The 20,483-nt window shown below is 38.1% G+C and overlaps 1 protein-coding gene across 1 annotated transcript in view; it reads right to left on the reverse strand.

Annotated features, from left to right (window-relative positions):
- HERC2 (E3 ubiquitin-protein ligase HERC2) overlaps window positions 1–20,483 on the reverse strand; it is a 509,505-nt gene that overhangs the window by 91,088 nt on the left and 397,934 nt on the right. Inside the window, exons 54-55 of the mRNA XM_068226746.1 lie at window positions 1,858–2,314; window positions 1,014–1,159 (exon numbers count right to left, since the gene is read on the reverse strand). Of these exons, the coding sequence (XP_068082847.1) occupies window positions 1,014–1,159; window positions 1,858–2,314 (603 nt within the window). The remainder of the gene's footprint in view (window positions 1–1,013; window positions 1,160–1,857; window positions 2,315–20,483) is intronic.

Consider the following 20,483-nt stretch of genomic DNA (forward strand, 5'->3'; position numbering starts at 1 on the left):
TATCATAACCACCCGTGGCCCACAAAGATTGAACAGTACCTGGATGTTATCTTGTCCAATCTTGCTGAAGCATCCGCACTTACAAGATTGACCAATAGTACGTGCAGGAACATCCTTTCCTGAGATACGACCTGTATATGCTTCTCTGAGGTTTTGCTTGTGCTTACAAATTGTCTTCTTCCATGTTTCAATGTTCTTTGCTCTCTTCTGTGTATATCCAGAAGCCGTGCATTCATAGTTTTCTTCAGCACTCAATGTCACTATGTAATATCGTTTGAAATAGAGAATAATGCTGTACTATTATCGTATTACTATGAACTGTCAGTGCACACGAAACATGAAGAGTGAGCGAGTGGAGAACAGCGGAGATTGCGTGATCTAGCGCAGCAGTATGTCGAGTTCACCTGTTATATCCTAAACTCTTGTTTCATTGTTTCCATGCACACTGTTGTATTCTAACACAAATTTACAGTATTAGAGGCAAACTCTACTCTTTTCAGTGATTGCATCAGTTACTACAATCTTCACCATTACGTTTACAACAAAAATTGAACCTTTGAGAGTTCACCCTTAATATCCACAATTAACATGCATTAAGAGTACAGTACAATGAATGTATATATCAAATCCATTTTCAAATTAAATCTAGGTTATGATAAGATATCTGTAAAACAGCCCTTTTACATTCGGATAAGTGGAACTATAGTTAACTCTATACCTGACCACTCTTTCCTCCAAGAAGGAAGGGTGGTATTAATTTCTGGAGAAGGCTAACCTAACCCTAGGACCATACGCCTCTCCAGAAGAGGATGTCTCCTTCCTAAATTTTTTGAGTTCGTAATGAGGAATGGGACACATGGCCCTTTGGGTGAGCTAAGGTTGACTTTACTGCCTCGGTTAGGCAGCCCCTTCAAATTAAATAACATCACCTAATTAACAATATGATCTGGATATCTTCAGTACTCAAAAATCTTAAGCTTTAGTATTACTCAAGAGAAGAACTGGACACTTACAAAGCTAACAACTTCAGCTACAGAGGCTGGGGCTTCACCTCCACCTTGAGCAATTTCAACAGCCTCCTCATAATGTATGCTTGGGGACGCTCGACTAGGCATGCCTTCAGGAGGTGTGTCAGGAGTACGTACTTCCACAGAGCTTCCTAAGAATATATACATAAATTATTAGTACCATGAAGGAAAGAAAAGAAGAGTACAAAAATATTGGACAAAAGTTCTATCAGTATAAAATCCCAGATATTTTTAAGATTCCTGTATGAAGCAAAAAGTACTCTTCCTATTACAGTATGTTCTGGAATCCAGTTTAGAATTCTATGTTTAAAAAATATCCAAATTCAAAATTAAACTAAATTCATTTCGTATAAACTTCAAGCTCTACTATATTTAAATGCTGATTTGGTATTTGTTTTGTTCTAGTAATTTTCATAACTTACATAGAATATGTGAGAAAGAAGATGCACACACACAAAAAAAATCACTAGATTTTACTATTATAGATTAGATACACAAAGTGGAGTGTTACACTTTTCTGGTCATGAAACACCTATAGGAAATACATATAAAAACCTAATGTACTGTATAACTGACAAATAACAGCAGTACATTTAGTAGAAAAACATTAGCAGATTGTCTAACTGCATTGCACACCTGTCACAATTTCTCAAGTGGTAAATTAGCTCTTCCTTAAAGTAACCAGCAACTGGAATGACAATATATGTATCAATCTTATGGTTCTTCAGTGAGCAGCTCTGCACTCTCTGTTTCTCCTGTCCCTGTTTGATAAAGGTTTGCTTGAGAGATTTTATGTGAGTGGTGAAGAAAATCATTGATATATACTTGCCAGATTTAGGAAATCCAATAATACTGGAATGACTAGAAAGTGCAGCCACAACAGCATCTCGAGCATGCAACACCTGTAGTGCATTGAGGACATGCTGCAAGGCATGCTGCTTGGCCACATTGGAGTCTAGAGCCAGGATGATGCGTGACAAAGACACTGGAGGTATCCTACTAGCTCCTGGACTAGGCTGTTGGTTTTGAGTCTTGTCCTCTATACTGCCATCATGTAAACCCAGAGTCGATGCACCCAGAGGATCATTGGAAGACACAAATAACACAGGCTCGTGCTGATTCGGCACTTGCATGTCGAACGTAGTCCACGCTACTGAATGTGACGAACCACAAGCCACACGATTTACATGAACGTCTTCAAGACCATTCACTTGAGCTGGTTTACGATTCACTATAGTAGAGCCATTTCCCTGCTGGCCATGGTCATTGTCACCCCAAGCATATACCTGTACAAAGACAAAAACGCAATTATCTTTCACTGATCACAGGGTATGTAATTAGTGTTATACAGCTACAGTCTTAAATACAGGAAATTCTTTGAGAACCCATTTAGCCTTAGTAAAATAGTATAATGTATATACCAAATTTACTTGCGTATAAAACCCCATTACATATAAGACCCTCCCCGATTTCTTTTGGTCAGAAAAACAAAAATAATTTTTGCCTTGCATATTAGACCCGAAATACAGGTCCGGTTATTGCTATTTTTGTTACAGTATTCCGTGGACATTCTTGCTTTCGAATTAACTGCCAACTCGTGCTTCAGAAATGCCAACCCTTGCTGCATCAAAAAATATTCAAGACCCGTTACTGCATGCAACTAACAAAGTTTAATCCTTTCAAATATTTAAAAAAAATTCCATAATGTATCTAACAAGGTGTATTTACAGTATTCAAATAATGCACTTTGATAACTCAGTGGTAAACATAACCTCACGCAACGAAAGAAAAAAAGAAACACGATTCAAAGACGAGGACAAATTATGCTGGCTCTCCTGTGCAAGTACTTTATTTTTTGAATTACTGTACTGTTTGCATTTTTAGATGCCTTGTACTTGCATGGAAAGTATCCGACACCCTTCAAACATCGTGGCTTATCTAGCTTTTCTATGACGAGGGGAGGAAGTCTTTCACTTCCTACTGCATTGCAACACAGTACAGTGACCCCCATCTCCTTTAGAAATGTCCGTTTTGGCTTGGCATAAATAAATGCAGTTTCATTGGCATTGACAGTATTGTTCGGTGCATACGAATTGATTATAATTATGAGCCACACATTTTCGCCAGCTGTCGGCATCGCCAGTGTTCATGGATTCTGCTTCTCTGCACATTGCCTGATATGTGATATTGTGGCGTTCCTTCAAATGCTAAATACAAAGGAATTACGACTTCATTCTAACTTAGCAACTATGAAACACACTGTCGACACACCGAAGTGAACGAAAGTGCAGAAAGCTACCCCTGCACATTCCGGAAGACGCATTCTATCGTGACACGGAGAAATTTTCAATTTTAATTACTCTGTGAAATACTATTTTTTTAAATGTACATGCAGTTTTAAATTAAAACTCTGAATTGTTTTCCATTTAAATATGACATATGGAGGCAGTTTTCTTCCATCTGCAGTTACACAAAGCGTAACTGTATATCCAACATAAAAAACTTGCCAACCTCAGCACAAATAATCAAATCAATCAATCAATCAATCAATCAATCAATCAATCAATCAATCAATCAATCAATCAATCAATCAATCAATCCATACTGATCTGCATTTAGGGCAGTCGCCCAGGTGGCAGATTCCCTATCTGTTGCTTTCCTAGCCTTTTCCGAAATGATTTCAAAGAAATTGGAAATTTATTGAACATCTCCCTTGGTAAGTTATTTCAAACACTAACTCCCCTTCCTATAAACGAATATTTGCCCCAGTTTGTCCTCTTGAATTCCAACTTTATCTTCATATTGTGATCTTTCCTACTTTTATAAACGCCATTCAAACTTATTCGTCTACTAATGTCATTCCACGCCATCTCTCCGCTGACAGCTCGGAACATACCACTTATATACAATATTAAAGTTTTATTATGAATCCACCTGTTCAATACATTATAATGTTGTTACATTTAAAATAACTTCATTAGTTAAAAAGTTATATATGGGACATGTTTCGCTCCCTTATAGAGCATCATCAGCCAAATCTGAATCTCAAATAATTGTTATTTACGTAAATGAAGACATAAGAACTATTAGAACATTTTTGACAAACTTAAAACTTATTCTATTAGAAAATCATAAAATATAAAATCTTTGTATACATGGCTTAATTACATGTGCTTAATAGGAAAATACATTAAAATTGTGGAAGATAGAGTACTAAAATATAAAATAAATAATATATATATCATGTCCAAAATCCTAGAAAAAACGTGAAGATCAATCTTAGGAGCTAAATTTGAGGATTTTCTTAGCAATAAGATCTGGTAAAAAAGTTATTTATCCCTTGTGGATAAGAGTCTATAAAGATTCAAATTTATCGTCAATTTGATGATTGAACTTATAACAGGATAAATGTTGGTCTTCAAGAAATTTAAATGCTTGTTGTCATGTGACCTCGGCGAATGCTGTTGAAAAGAATGTTCTTATAGATGTCAATGACCGTTCGTTGAACTAATGGATTTGATAAGGATGATTGAAAGGGACGTAAATCAACGTTTGTACTGAAAGCTGCTGCTTGGTTTATCTGGTTGAATGTCCCTCCAATTGCTGTTTGTCGGTTTGGTGTTGTCCGAGGTTATATAACTTTTTAACTAATAAAGTTATTTTAAATGTAACAACATTATAATGTATTGAACAGGTGGATTCATAATAAAACTTTAATATTGTATATCAACAGTTTTCAATACGGATTAAAACATGAGATAAGTCACTTGCAACATACCACTTAGTCGAGCAGCTCTTCTTCTTTCTCTCAATTCTTCCCAACCCAAACATTGCAACATTTTTGTAACGCTACTTTTTTGTCGGAAATCACTCAGAACAAATCGAGCTGCTTTTCTTTGGATTTTTTCCAGTTCTTGAATCAGGTAATCCTGGTGAGGGTCCCATACACTGGAATCATACTCTAGTTGGGGTCTTACCAGAGACTTATATGCCCTCTCCTTTACATCCTTACTACAACCCCTAAACACCCTCATAACCATGGCAGAGATCGGTACTCTTTATTTAGAATCCCATTTATGTGATTACCCCAATGAAGATCTTTCCTTATATTAAAACCTACATACTTACAATGATCCCCAAAAGGAACGTTCACCCCATCAACGCAGTAATTAAAACTGAGAGGACTTTTCCTATTTGTGAAACTCACAACCTGACTTTTAACCCCGTTTATCAACATACCATTGCCTGCTGTCCATCTTACAACATTTTCGAGGTCACGTTGCAGTTGCTCACAATCTTGTAACTTATTTATCACTCTATAGAGAATAACATCATCCGCAAAAGGCCTTACCTCCGATTCCACTCCTTTACTCATATCATTTATATATATAAGAAAACATAAAGGTCCGATAACACTGCCCTGAGGAACTCCCCTCTCAACTATTACAGGGTCAGACAAAACTTCACCTACTCTAACTCTCTGAGATCTATTTTCTAGAAATATAGCAACCCATTCAGTCACTCTTTTGTCTAGTCCAATTGCACTCATTTTTGCCAGTAGTCTCCCATGATCCACCCTATCAAATGCTTTAGACAGGTCAATCGCGATACAGTCCATTTGACCTCCAGAATCCAAGATATCTGCTATATCTTGCTGGAATCCTACAAGTTGAGCTTCAGTGGAATAATCTTTCCTAAAACCGAATTGCCTTCTATCGAACCAGTTATTAATTTCACAAACATGTCTAATATAATCAGAAAGAATGCCTTCCCAAAGCTTACATACAATGCATGTCAAACTTACTGGCCTGTAATTTTCAGCTTTATGTCTATCACCCTTTCCTTTATACACAGGGGCTACTATAGCAACTCTCCATTCATCTGGTATAGCTCCTCCGACCAAACAATAATCAAATAAGTACTTTAGATATGGTACTATATCCCAACCCATTGTCTTTAGTATATCCCCAGAAATCTGATCAATTCCAGCCGCTTTTCTAGTTTTCAACTTTTGTATCTTATTGTAAATGTCATTGTTATCATAAGTAAATTTTATTACTTCTTTGGCCTTAGTCTCCTCCTCTATCTCGACATTATTCTTGAAACCAACAATCTTTACAAACTGCTGACTGAATACTTCTGCCTTTTGAAGATCTTCACATACACACTCCCCTTGTTCATTAATTATTCCTGGAATGTCCTTCTTAGAACCTGTTTCTGCCTTAAAATACCTATACATACCCTTCCATTTTTCACTAAAATTTGTATGACTGCCAATTATGCTTGCCATCATGTTATCCTTAGCTGCCTTCTTTGCTAGATTCAATTTTCTAGTAAGTTCCTTCAATTTCTCCTTACTTCCACAGCCATTTCTAACTCTATTTCTTTCCAGTCTGCACCTCCTTCTTAGTCTCTTTATTTCTCTATTATAATAAGGTGGGTCTTTACCATTCCTTACCACCCTTAAAGGTACAAACCTGTTTTCGCATTCCTCAACAATTTCTTTAAACCCATCCCAGAGTCTGTTTACATTTTTATTTACCGTTTTCCACCGATCATAGTTACTTTTTAGAAACTGCCTCATGCCTGCTTTATCAGCCATATGGTACTGCCTAACAGTCCTACTTTTAAGACCTTCCTTTCTATCACATTTATTTTTAACTACCACAAAAACAGCTTCATGATCACTAATACCATCTATTACTTCAGTTTCCCTATAGAGCTCATCTGGTTTTATCAGCACCACATCCAGGATATTTTTCCCTCTGGTTGGTTCCATCACTTTCTGAATCAGCTGTCCTTCCCATATTAACTTCTTTGCCATTTGTTGGTCATGCTTCCTGTCGTTCGCATTTCCTTCCCAATTTACATCTGGCAAATTCAGATCTCCCGCTACAATCACATTTCTTTCCATGTCGTTTGCCACATAGCTGACTATCCTATCAAATAATTCCGAATCCGCGTCAGTGCTACCCTTTCCCGATCTGTACACTCCAAATATATCAAGTTGCCTATTATCTTTAGAAATGAGCCTTACACCTAGAATTTCATGCGTCTCATCTTTAACTTTTTCGTAGCTTACAAATTCTTCTTTCACCAGAATGAACACTCCCCCTCCCACCATTCCTATCCTATCTCTACGATACACACTCCAGTGCCGTGAGAAAATTTCTGCATCCAGTATATCATTTCTCAGCCATGATTCAACTCCTATTACAATATCTGGTAAATATATATCTATTAAATTACTTAATTCTATTCCTTTCTTTACAATACTTCTACAGTTGTTAATGTCATCCCTACTTGATTTCCAGTTCCCTGTTCCCTTATCACCGCTCCCTAGGCCATCCCGTTTCCCTGAATGTACCTCCCTATTACCCTTCCAAACAAATTTCCTAACTTATATGTACCACTGCAGTTTAAATGAAGGCCATCTGAGCGCAGATCGCTATCTCCTACCCACCCATTAGGATGTAGAAATTTCACTCCCAGTTTCCCACATACCCACTCCATAGTCTCATTTAAATCTCCAATCACCCTCCAGTCAGTATCCCTCCTACACAGTATTCCACTAATAACAATCTCCGTTTTCTTAAACTTCACCCGTGCTGCATTTACCAGATCCCACACATCTCCAACTATGTTGGTACTTATATCAGCTTGCCTTACGTTGTTGGTACCAACGTGAAACACTACCACCTTCTCCTTCCCCTCCTCCCTCTCTTCTACTTTCCTCAACATCTGCCTCAACCTAATTCCTGGATAACATTCTACCCTGGTTCCTTTTCCTCCACACACTTTCCCCACGTGTCTAACGATGGAATCCCCCATGACCAGAGCCTCAACCCTCCCCATCTCATCTGATCCCCTTCCCTTCTGGTCAGCCCTATCTTTCCTGATAGCTGCAGAAGCTACTTCCTCCTCCCTTTTCTCCTTCCCATGACCCTGTTCCACCTGTCTTTTCCTATCCTCTACTCTACATTTCCCTTTCCTACCTTTTCCCTTCCTCCTACTTCCACGCATCTCAGCAACAGTTCCCTGTCCCTCATCTTCCCTCTGTTGTTCTACCTGGAGTGACTCGTACCGATTTCGCACAGACACCTGTCCCGAATTCTGATCCTGAATAGAGCCCTTAGCCTGCAATCTCCTTCCCCTTAGAACATTAGACCACCTGTCTTCTACAACTCCTCCCTTTCCTTCCCCTCCCTCTTGTACACCTACTGTAACCTGTACATTGTTTGAGGGAGTCCTATCTTCCTTCCTGTCTTCTGTGAGAATCCTAATTATCTCCCTCAAACTTTCCAACTCCTCCCTCATACGCCTCAATGCCTCACCACACCCACAATAAGTACACTCGCGCTCCTTAGCCATTCTTTACAGGGGGAAAAAATTAAATTAAAAAATAAAATAACTTATTTGCAAAAAATAAATGAACGAAGGGATATATTGTCTGGGATAGTACACAACAATAAGGTAATTAATATACGACTACACTACAATACTACTTAGTCGTGCTCTATTTTTTTAATATTCTACAACCCCTAACAGGATAAAAACTGCTGTTAATTACTGAATATCGAAAGTAATACACAAGAACTACACAATTCCAAACTGCAATTAAGCCTATCCTAATTACAACAACAGTATTTTAGTAAGAGTTTCTACGGATACCTCTACTACACCAGTACTACACAAATATTTTACAATAATAAAATAAGCACACTCAATTCTAATAGGATATTACTCGTATACTACTGTACAGTACACTACAGTAATTTTTAAACTACTTTCAGACGTATCCTAATTACGATACCGGTACCGTACCGTATGTCACTACTAAGCACAACAGAAATGAAATTTGCAAGAACTACTGTACTCAAAGATTACCAACGAAGCTAAATGCTTAGACAAATTATTATTAGTATTACGGTCTAATAGATACACACGAAAGATAACACACGAATATAGCAGGCAAGATACGGCACTATCTAAATTTACTGTATCTATACTACAATGTATCTACACAACACTACACTGCGTTTAGTTAAATGCTTAAGTATCAAAAGGTTTGCCGTACACGAAGAAAAACACGAATATAACTGGCAAGATACTATCTAATATATTATACCTTATCTTCACTACAATTCTACTGAAATGTGGTTATGTGATTATTACAGCTGGTGGATTACTATTATATTCCCTACTCCATGGGACGGAGAAAAAAAAAAAGTGTCCTTAATTAGGCCTGCTGAAAAATACGAGGTTGTCTACAATAAATTCTCAAATATTTCTATCAAAACTACTACTACTACTACTACTACTACTACTACTACTACTCCAGGGACTTGAACTGCAATTACTGGGATATATGAACTTTATTATTATTAGCTAACCGCTCATAAATACTGAAAGATCGAGGGAGCGAAATATAAATTACGGATACTAACTACCTACTCAGAAGTACAAATGAATGGAATACAAGGTCAGCTGATTTTTATTTATATTTACTTGACTACACTACACCCTTTGTTCACGACTGTAGCCAACAATGCAATATTTGAATATGAGGAGCGACTACACTACACCCTTTGTTCACGACTGTAGCCAACAATGCAATATTTGAATATGAGGAGAGACAATAATCAATAACAATACGACTGTTAACTATTACCGTGTAATCTCTTTAACTTCTTTTTAAATGGAAGTTTACAGGCGTATCGTGTTTTTTAATGTAGTAAATTATTACCTTCGTGATAGTTTGAACGGATATCTATACGAAATACCGGAGAAGTTGCTGCAGAAGTTACGGTACTATTCCTTATGATAATCTGCCTTTGTAAGTACAACCAACGAACCTACAGATATTTACATATATTTTTAAAGTTAATAGTATTACCTATAAAACCTGCACCCCAATTTCGTGCCTCATTAAAAATTAAAAATACACTGGGATTATTCGCGTAAATATGGTAGTTGTGTACTACCATGAGTGGTAACGTTAATACCAGTAAGAGTGAACGTTATTCTGCTTCTTTTAAACTAAATGTTCTCACGTTTGCCGATAAGAATGGTGTGTGGGATGCCAACTGTGGATTCGCTGTTCAACTAAACATGATCAGATATTGGCAAAAACAACAAGAAAAACTAATGCTTGCAAAAAAGAATGTTAAATCTTTTTGCAGACAACAAATGGGTAAGTATTCTGAATTGAATAAAAAGGTGTTGGTGTGGGTACAGGAAACCAAGAACAGCGGCGACAGAGTGTCTCACGACACAGAAGGCAGTTCAGACAGTGACGATGGCACCAATTATGGAGACCTTCATGATAATGATGACTGAAATGTCATCATTGGCGGCTTTAACTCGTTTCAGAATATTTAACTTCCTCCAATAAATTCGCTTCTGTCTGTGGATGTACTAACGATGGTTGAACAAACCAATTCTAGCATGGAATAAGTGTCCAAACAGATTGCACAGAATTGTTGGAGGTGGGCGTGGTTGTGTTGCATGGAGTTTACATGCTTCCATCCTGGCCTCTTCACATTTGCATCATTCTCCTTCACACAGATTTACAGCAGCAGGGATGGTCCAGCGCCGAATTGTACGGTCTTGAGCAAGCATATCCCAGGTTTGTGGACTGAGACCTGTCATCTTCATAGTGTGCTTAAGCTGGTCCTTGTAGCACATCATGAGGGCTCCACGAGGTCTGGTGCCGGAACAAAATTCACCATACAGGATTTGGCGTGGAAATCTGGTATCACTCATCCGACGGACATGGCCAATCCATCTAAGCTGATGAAAAATGATGGACATTTCTATGCTCCTGACATGCGTTTTCTCAAGAACAGCAATGTTGGTGACATGGTCTTCCCTTTTGATCCTCAGGATGGATCGAATTTTTGCTGGTGTAAATGCTCAAGCTTTTTTAAGTCATGTCGGTAAAGTTTCACAACCAGACATGTTGTGACAACAACAGTATGGTACACCATGAGTTTTGTAATGAAGTAAATGAAATGTAACAACAGGTAAATGCAATTTATTTTTATTTTGAAACTTCCTCCCCTAATAATAATGGATCTACTTCTAAGGAAATTTCATGTAATATTCAAGGTTTTTAAAACTAATTTGAACTGAAATAGCAAATCATTGATTGGAAATACGATCTTAAGAGTCTTCGTTATGTTAGCCTATCACTGTTAAAGAGTTAGGAAGTTTATCCATGGTATTCCTCGTCGAGTTACAATCATATGATTGATTCTTATGAAGTGATATGACATAGATGCAACCTGTAAACAATGTTATTGAAACTATTTAGCACAATCCTACCTATTTCTTGGGAAATTATGTTGAATATGATTCTTCATGATATAAAATTTTTAAAAATTATTTTGGCAGGTAGCCATTGAAAGCTACAAAATGTGAAACTAATCTTATTCTGCGTATGTTTAAACAAGTAAAATATAATCATGAACATCGGAGATGAATGAAAATTTCCACGAATCATTCTTAGTTGACCTGAAAACTTCATTTTTGTATTATTGTGAGATTTCAAAACATTCAGACCATGTTAATCGAGTTATTTTTCTCAATATTATGAATTCTGTTTTTTTAATGCTTTAAATAAGAAAACTAGAACATATGAGAAGAAGTTGAAGTTAGGTCAAGATGATTTTCATTTAACTAATTCAAATCCATATAGACTGATTGGAGATGAATTAAGTTTTGTTTAAGAAATCAAGACCTTGGAAGTACTGTACTAGAAAAACAAACGGCGGTGAACTTGCATAAGGGACCATCTTAGCATCGCATTCGGGTGGTATTGTTTAGAGAATCTCAGAAATCATAAAGCAGAGAGTTCAATATTGTAGGCCGTCACATTTAGTTTTCTTCCGACTCTGAAATACCACTCTTATCATAGTCGGTACGGTAAAATTGAATAAAACATAAATGGTCAATAATTGTATTCTGTATAACTTTTGTTATGCACTACTTTTCCATAGCACCAATTACATAGGTATTTAAAAATTAAATTTTAGGCTCCTTCCCCTAAACTACAATTTCATACAGGATGAATAAAATTGTTTATGTTTATTTCAAAACATCTTCCTTGTGTGTAACTGTCAGAGTGTTTTTCAAATTAATTATGTTTATAGGAACAATACTGTTTACTACTACTACTACTACTACTACTACTACTACTACTACTACTACTACTACTACTACTACTACTACTACTACAACAACAACAACAACGACAACAACAACAACAATAATGTTGAAAAGACACGATGTTTCGGAAAGTAATAAGGTCAGCACGGTTTATATTAGAACGACACTATTTATTACACACGTAAATCAGAGATGGATACAGTAAAACAATAGACGTGGAGATTACAATCGTGACACGTTAGAATGGAAAAAGAAACCATAGTGTGTAGGTGGCGCTACTGGATGGTGGCTCAGCCAGAGTCATATGAATATATATATGAATATTCTCAACACCCCCTCTTGAAGGCTGAAACAGCCTCAACGTTTCAGTCTTCTGACACTCAGACATTCTAAGACTTCCAGTGCTTATCCTTTGGTAGTTCCTTGGTTAATATTTCTGCAGGCATCTTCTCAGTTGACAAGTATTCAAGATGGATGTCCCCAGATGAAAGAACCTCGTACAAAATGATGTCGCACATCAATGTGCTTAGTCCGAGAGTGAATCCAGCAAGCTTCTAAGCTCCAATGTTTTTGTTATATAGCTATACAGTCGAGACGCTGCTAATGCCTATCTCCCTTGCTAGCCGTAGTAAGTGCACTGCCTCACTCAAGGCCATATATTCAGCCTCCATTGAGGACAATGCCACTGTCTGTTGTTTCCTGGATTCTCAAGATACGATTCTGCCATACATTGTAAAGGCGAAGCCAGTGTATGATCTGTGATCGCTGATGCATGCAGCCCAATCAGCATCTACATACCCAGTTAAATTACTGGTATCATTTCCAAAGGTGATTCCCACGTCAGAAGAACCCTTCACGTACCTTAGTACCCTCTTTGCCACTTGCCAGTGTTCTTTGCCAAAAGAATCATTGTATTGGCTTAAGACACTCACTGCATGAGATATGTCTGGACGCGTTGCAGTTGATAGGTACATAAGAGCACCTATGAGCTCTCTGTAGAGGGGCCTCTAACCATCCTCCTTGGACCAAGTACTTGATCTTGACAGTTTAACTCCAGCTTCAATAGGTGTGGCCATGGGCTTGCAATCAGACATTCAATAGCAATCTTAGATGCCCATAACGTAACCCTTCTGTTTCAACGTGACACCGGATTCATCTCGAGAAAACTCAATCCCGAGACAGTACTAATGTCTCTAGGTCTTTGACCTCAAATGACTTTCGTAGATCTTGTCAATTTCTCTCGAGTTCCGTGACAAAACTAAAATGCATCAACATAAACTATGATTAGGAGAGCATCAGCATCTGAACCCTTCACATAGACGCTCAAATCGCCAGACGTTGGTTTGAGACCAAGCTTTAGTAGTTGCTCAGTCAAGCATTGGTGCCAACAGCGGCCGGCCTGCTTCAAGCCATACAGAGCCTTTCTAATATGGCACACAATCCTTCTTCAGCATCTTCTTGGCTTCAGCTATGATTTCGGATGTTGCATTGCTTTCCTGGACGTGAATTTGAGTATTTCCCTGGTGTAGTTGTACCTCCATGAAGATTTCCTCTCCAACAATTTCATTTAAGTATGCAGTTGCTACATCAAATTGCTGGACATACCGTATTTACGCGAATAATTCCCGCAAATTTAAAAAAAAAATATTTGAGGCACAAAATTGGGGTGTGGGTTTTATTTGCGTCAAGGTTGCCAACACGCTCCTGGCTCACCTACTTTTCGATGTTGAGTGTACAGTTATGCTTTGTGCAACCATAGATGGAAGAAAACTGTCTCCGTATGTCATATTTAAACGGAAAACAATTGAGACTTTTAATTATAAACTGACTTCACATTTTTTTCAAATAGTACCATATTTTACAGAGTAATTTAAATTCAAAATTTCTCCGCGTCATGATAGAACACATCTTCCGCAACGTGCAGGGGTAGCTTTCCGCACTTTCACTCACTTTGGTGTGTCTATAGTGTGTTTCATAGTTGAAAATAGAGTGAAATGGTAATTCTTTTGTACTGAGCGTTTTAAGGAACGCCACAATATCATGTAGCTGGCAGTACACAGAAAAGCAGAATCCATGAAAACTTGAGAGGGTTGGCATTTCTGAATTACAAGATGGCTGTTAATTCGAAATCACGTAATTTAAAGTCCAATTTCTGTATCACAAAGACTTTGAATTAACGAGGTTTTACTGTTTAAAGATAAAAATTTCATTGTTCCGTATTGAAAGTATTAACGTTAAAAATTAAATAATTGAAAAAGAGGTTCAACCTATTCAATACATAAGAAAAAGAAATGTAGTGATTACATTCTTATTTAATAGTAATTAGAAATGGGACCGGTTTCGACCCTAGTCCAGGTCATCGTCAGCCGTTCAAAACATAAAAAACATGAAAAACAATGCATATGAAAAAGAAAAAGATTAAGTGAACTCTGGATCGGTATAAGATAAAATATAAATTGATGATGGGGGTAGAAATTGTGAGTCACTTAAAAGAAAAACAGTACGTAATATTATGAATGGTAGTACGGCACATGCAATGATAGGTAAAGTCTCACAATTTTTATGAATAGTCAACTGTTTTCCAAGAACTCAGCAGGAGCACAATTACTCATTTAATTATACTGAATTGCGTTGTATATTTCTATATATACGTACTTAACTTCCCGCAACCGAGGCAAATACTGGATCTTCAGGATATTCTCCATTCTACTTTGGCGTTCGAGACCACAGCGCATGACCTTGAAAGTACTGCGCTGATCACCGGGAGCTGGCAGTTTGCTTCTATAAATCTATTCGTCTGCGACTTCAACATATTTATGGATCTTCATATGTTGTTCGATAGTGTTGTGACTTTGTACCTGACAGAGTGTAAAAACTGACCCATTTGACCGTTCTCCACTATTCATAAACATTGTGAGACTTTACCTATCATTGCGTGTGCCGTACTACCATTCATAATATTACGTACTGTTTTTCTTTTAAGTGACTCACAATTTCTACCCCCATCATCAATTTATATTTCATCTTATACCGATCCAGAGTTCACTTAATCTTTTTCATATGCATTGTTTTTCATGTTTTTTATGTTTTGAACGGCTGACGATGACCTGGACTAGGGTCGAAACCGGTCCCATTTCTAATTACTATTCAATAAGAATGTAATCACTACATTTCTTTCTCTTATGTATTGAATAGGTTGAACCTCTTTTTCAATTATTTAATTTTTAACGAGGTTTTACTGTATCGCAAAACTAACATCAGATTTCGCCGGTGTGTCTATTTCAAGTGTTTACATTGCACGAAAAGAGTTATCCACCACCGGACGTGTTACTGTCCAGTAAAAAGAGATCACGTGTGAGAAGTGTTCTAGGCCCGTATTCACCAACGTCGGTAACTTTTGCTGTTATCTTAGATTTCCAAAACTCGGATATGTCATTATCTCGGATAAAGTTCACTTCCGTATTCACCAGAGAATTTATTATCTCAGTTTACCAAAAGTAGGTTTTTGTTTCAATCTGAGTTTGAACCGCAAATTTTTCATACTGACGTATGGAAAATGAATGACTACGTGCTGCTGCCACTATCGAATTGTAAACAAGTTGTTGATTCCATTCGGGGTTTGCAAATAATTTGCATAAATTATGTACGCTATTGAGCAGAAAGGAAGAAAGCCGCCTAATATGACTTTCCAAGAGAGTGAATTGTTATTGAACTTGGTGGCAGAAAACATTAACAAAGGGAATAAGAAAACCAATTATAGCCTACACATTGTATCTAAAAAAAAATAAGGCAGTGTTCCTTAATTCTTCATTAGAAGTCTCCTAGTCGTGTACAAGATATTAGCTATAATCGAGAATTCATTTTAAGCCTACCTATGTGTTGGGAATTCCAGGTTATGTTCGGAAGCTTTAGATAACCTAAAATGTGTCTGAAAATCAGAGTCGTCGTAGTCCTGCAAATATGTCGCACGTTCTTTTATCGATCTAGGATGTTTATTAATTGCATAATCTTGATCATATTACTCGTCGCTGTGATTTTATCTTTCAATTAGATATTTCAGCCGCCTACGGGCATTAGATGTGGAGTGTATAACGAATTTAAGTAATTTAGGAGAGGATTCTAGTGATGCAAGAGACAACAAATCTTCCCATCTACAGGAAATCGAGCCTATTGCAAGTTCAGATTAATGAAATACCTGTCACGTAAGTATGCCTACTTGCTCATTTTCATGGAAAATATATTTCATAGCAGTGATATTTGCGTAAAGACCACGTGGACCTCACGGAGTGATACAAAATATTTGTTTGTGCCTACGTTACTATTTCGATAGAAGGAATTTTATTTAATTTTTTTTTTTTTAAAATCAGCCTTCCTAAAATGAGGGTGCGGACATTATTCGACGGCGGGGATTATTCGGGTAAATACGGTACATTCTATGATGAGCAGTGAGCGCAATAGCCATTCGTATTTAGCACAGTCGTGCTACTGGTGCCAACGTTTCAGTATAATCTATACCTGGCCTCTGGGAAAAACCCCTGGTCACGATTTTAGCCTTCCTTCTTCTTGTGATCTCACCATTTGCTCAATACTTATTCCTAAGGACTATATGACTTCCAATTGTCGTCCTATTTTCTGGGTAGTATTGTTTCTTAGAAAAGAGACAAATTCATCTGCCATCACCAGCATCCACTCATTTTTCTCTGGACCTGAAAACGATCTGAATTAGCTGCCTCTGTGGATCAGTGGTAGAATGTTGGCCTCCGGATCCCAAGATAGCGGGTTCAAACCTGGCAGAGGTAGTCGGATTTTTGAAGGGCGGAAAAAAGTCCATTTGACACTCCATGTCGTACGATGTCGACATGTAAAAGATCTCTGGTGACACATTTGGTGTTTACCCGACAAAATTCATTAAATCTAAGCCATAGACGCCCAAGAGAGGTTTGGTTTACTCGGTCTGCCATCTAGTGGGCCTAGAGTAAAACGGAACATCGAAATTGATGAGCAGACAGCCAGATGGCATCAAATTGAAATGTCTGCACACGGCAGCTGAGGCCATACAATTATTATTATTATCATCATTACATACATACATACATACATTACATTATCATTACAGACTGTTATGCCTTTCAGCGTTCAGTCTGCAAGCCTCTGAGAATTTACTAAACGTCGCCACAATCCTCGATTTGCAACTAGTGTTGTGGCCTCATTTAGTTCTATACCTCTTATCTTTAAATCGTTAGAAACCGAGTCTAACCATCGTCGTCTTGGCCTCCCTCTACTTCTCTTACCCTCCATAACAGAGTCCATTATTCTCCTAGGTAACCTATCATCCTCCATTCGCCTCACATGACCCCACCACCGAAGCCGGTTTATGCGTACAGCTTCATCCATCGAGTTCATTCTTAAATTAGCCTTTATCTCCTCATTCCGAGTACCCTCCTGCCATTGTTCCCACCTGTTTGTACCAGCAATCATTCTTGCTACTTTCATGTCTGTTACTTCTAACTTATGAATAAGATATCCTGAGTCCACCCAGCTTTCGCTCCCGTAAAGCAAAGTTGGTCTGAAAACAGACCGATGTAAAGATAGTTTCGTCTGGGAGCTGACTTCCTTCCTACAGAATACTGCTGATTGCAACTGCGAGCTCACTGCATTAGCTTTACTACACCTTGATTCAATCTCTCTTACTATATTACCATCCTGGGAGAACACACAACCTAAATACTTGAAATTATCGACCTGTTCTAGCTAATGATCTAAATTGGAACCTCAGCCAGACATACTGAATAAATTTGTCCTCCATGTTACTGGTAAAGCTTTCAAGGTCTGCCTCGTATTCCCAAAGGAATTGCTTTCGGTCTCCCTGGAGCATGTTGAGATCGTCACATTTCTGGTTCTGGTTCATCTTCAAAACCAAGAAATTCTTCATCCGAACTATCCAAATCTTTAATGCTTTCTGTATGTTCTGTGTGTCTAGGAGTTATGTTTACATTGATGAGAGGATCAACCTGCTCTGACTCTATGCTGGGATGATCTTAATCAAAGTGCTCTACATTTGTGTGCTGATTTGGGAAATTCACGTACTCCGTACCATTATCAGATTGTAAAATCTTTATCATCGCGTTTTTCTGTATTTCTAGACGTTTTCTGAAATCCTGAAACTCATTAACGACTTCACTTTTCTGATGAAGAAACTTCACTTCGCACCATCCAGTCACAACGTCGATGAATGAGAACGAAGGAATGCACTTTCCATTCGAGGAAACCCTCATAGGGCCACAAATATTGAAATTAATCAATTCCCTCTGGTTCCATTCTCCTGTCCGACTTCTTTGGAAAAGGGGTACGTGTCATCTCTTCTTAGAGACAGATCTCACATTCAAAATCCTCTTCAGTGTCGATGACATTGATTCCCTCTACCCTTTTATTCTTCACTGCCTCACGTAGATCCATTATGTTTAGATGTCCCAATTGAATGTGCCAGGCACTAATAGACCCTTTTCGCATATCTTCAGTTGGGGCAATTTTCCCCTGTTCTTCGGTGTACGACCCATTAACGTAATAAAGTCCATCTTTTTTATGTGCAACGAATAAGGTACTATCATTTGAGTCTGTACCTTGAACGGATGTTTTGTCAAACACTACGCGGTGACCCCTGTCTACTATCTTCCCAACTGAGAGTAGATTAGTACGCAGATCAGGTACGTATAATGTATTGCATAGGTTGAAACTTTTATCACGACCATCAACGCTCAGTGACATTGTAACAACAACTTTTGCACTTATTTTCGTCATAGAACTGTTCGCTAATTTTAACCTGTCAGAAACATCGGATTCTAATAGTGAAAAATAGTCCAGATTTCTGCACATGTGGGATGTACAGCCGCTGTCGAGGCACCACATTTTATCTGCGTCGCGGTCCGTCATGTACTTGCATATGTTTAGTACTGATATAATATATAGCGAGGTACTTCTTTCGGCCTTGTGAACATTGTCATGATAATTTTTATTCGATTTGCACTCCTCCGCCTGATGACCTATCCTTTCACAACGATAGCAACAAAGAGATGTGGATCCCCCTTTTTTGCCTTTATCGATTATCTTGTGGGCTTTCTATAATTCTTGTTCTTGTATTTTCGTTCAACAGTCATACAGTTTTGCATAATGTTGATTTGGTCACTGCTCTTCGCGTCACTTTCTTCGACAATTTTTATGCATAATATCTCGAGCTTTGGAAGTTTGTCGCGAGATTCTATCACGCACCAAAAGTATTCAAAACTGACTGGCAAACTATACAGAAGTAATATGGATAACAAATCATCGTTGACTACCACGTTCATACCATTGCTGAGCTTGTCCACGGCGTCGAAAAATCTCCGCAAATGGTTGCATACATCCCCATCTTTACTCATTCTTTTGAAGCACGATCTACTTTAATAATGTTGCTTTCTGCGCTGGCCCCTTCAATTGGTGAATCGACTCTAGTTTTGGTCACAGTTCACGTGAAGTGACACAATCTTTTACCTGTTTCAATTTCGAGGGTTGAATCGCCAAGATGATATCTGACATTGTTTCACTGTCACGTTCTTCCCATTCTGTAATAGCAGCCGCGTTCTCGCTGACTGGTTCAGGCTTAACCTTTATCCCAGCTACATGAACCCACGTACGATTTTTTACTAACACAGCCTTCACGTGAATTTTCCATGTGTCAAAGTTGTGCATTTTATCACTGCGCTTTTAATCACTTTCCAAATGTGCATCCTGGATCCGCAACCTGTTTCCGGAAAGTAATAAGGTCAGTACGGTTTATATTCTGTAGGTCCAGTTATAAGTCATGGCAACTATATATTTTTTTTGTCGCGAACAGGAGACACCACGGAAAATCTAAGTTATGCATTTGGAAACATACAGTATGTCCTTGCGTATGATGCCGCTAGCTGGTGTATGTAAACAACAGTGTGGTTCTAAGCATGCCCCCAAGTTCAGTGGGTGAGTGAGAGAGTCACAAAATGACAACGATCGTATATTAAAATAGCAGTTCTCCGTGGCAGAAATGCACGCCAATGCCATGTAGAGCTGCAGGAAGCATTAGGTGTGCATGCCATGCCCTATAGAACAGTGGCGAGATGGGTGGAGATGTTCAAATGGGGTAGAGTATCAACTGCCGATTTGCCTCACCCAGGCCGTCCAGTGTCCATGGGCAAAGATGTACGGATAATGGTGATCGATCAATGTTTACAAGAGGACAGGCGCTGGACTCTAGCGGAATTGCTTTTTTTTCTT

Source organism: Anabrus simplex, chromosome 3 (genome assembly GCF_040414725.1).
Source record: "Anabrus simplex isolate iqAnaSimp1 chromosome 3, ASM4041472v1, whole genome shotgun sequence".
In the NCBI taxonomy this organism is placed as follows: Eukaryota; Metazoa; Arthropoda; class Insecta; order Orthoptera; family Tettigoniidae; genus Anabrus; species Anabrus simplex.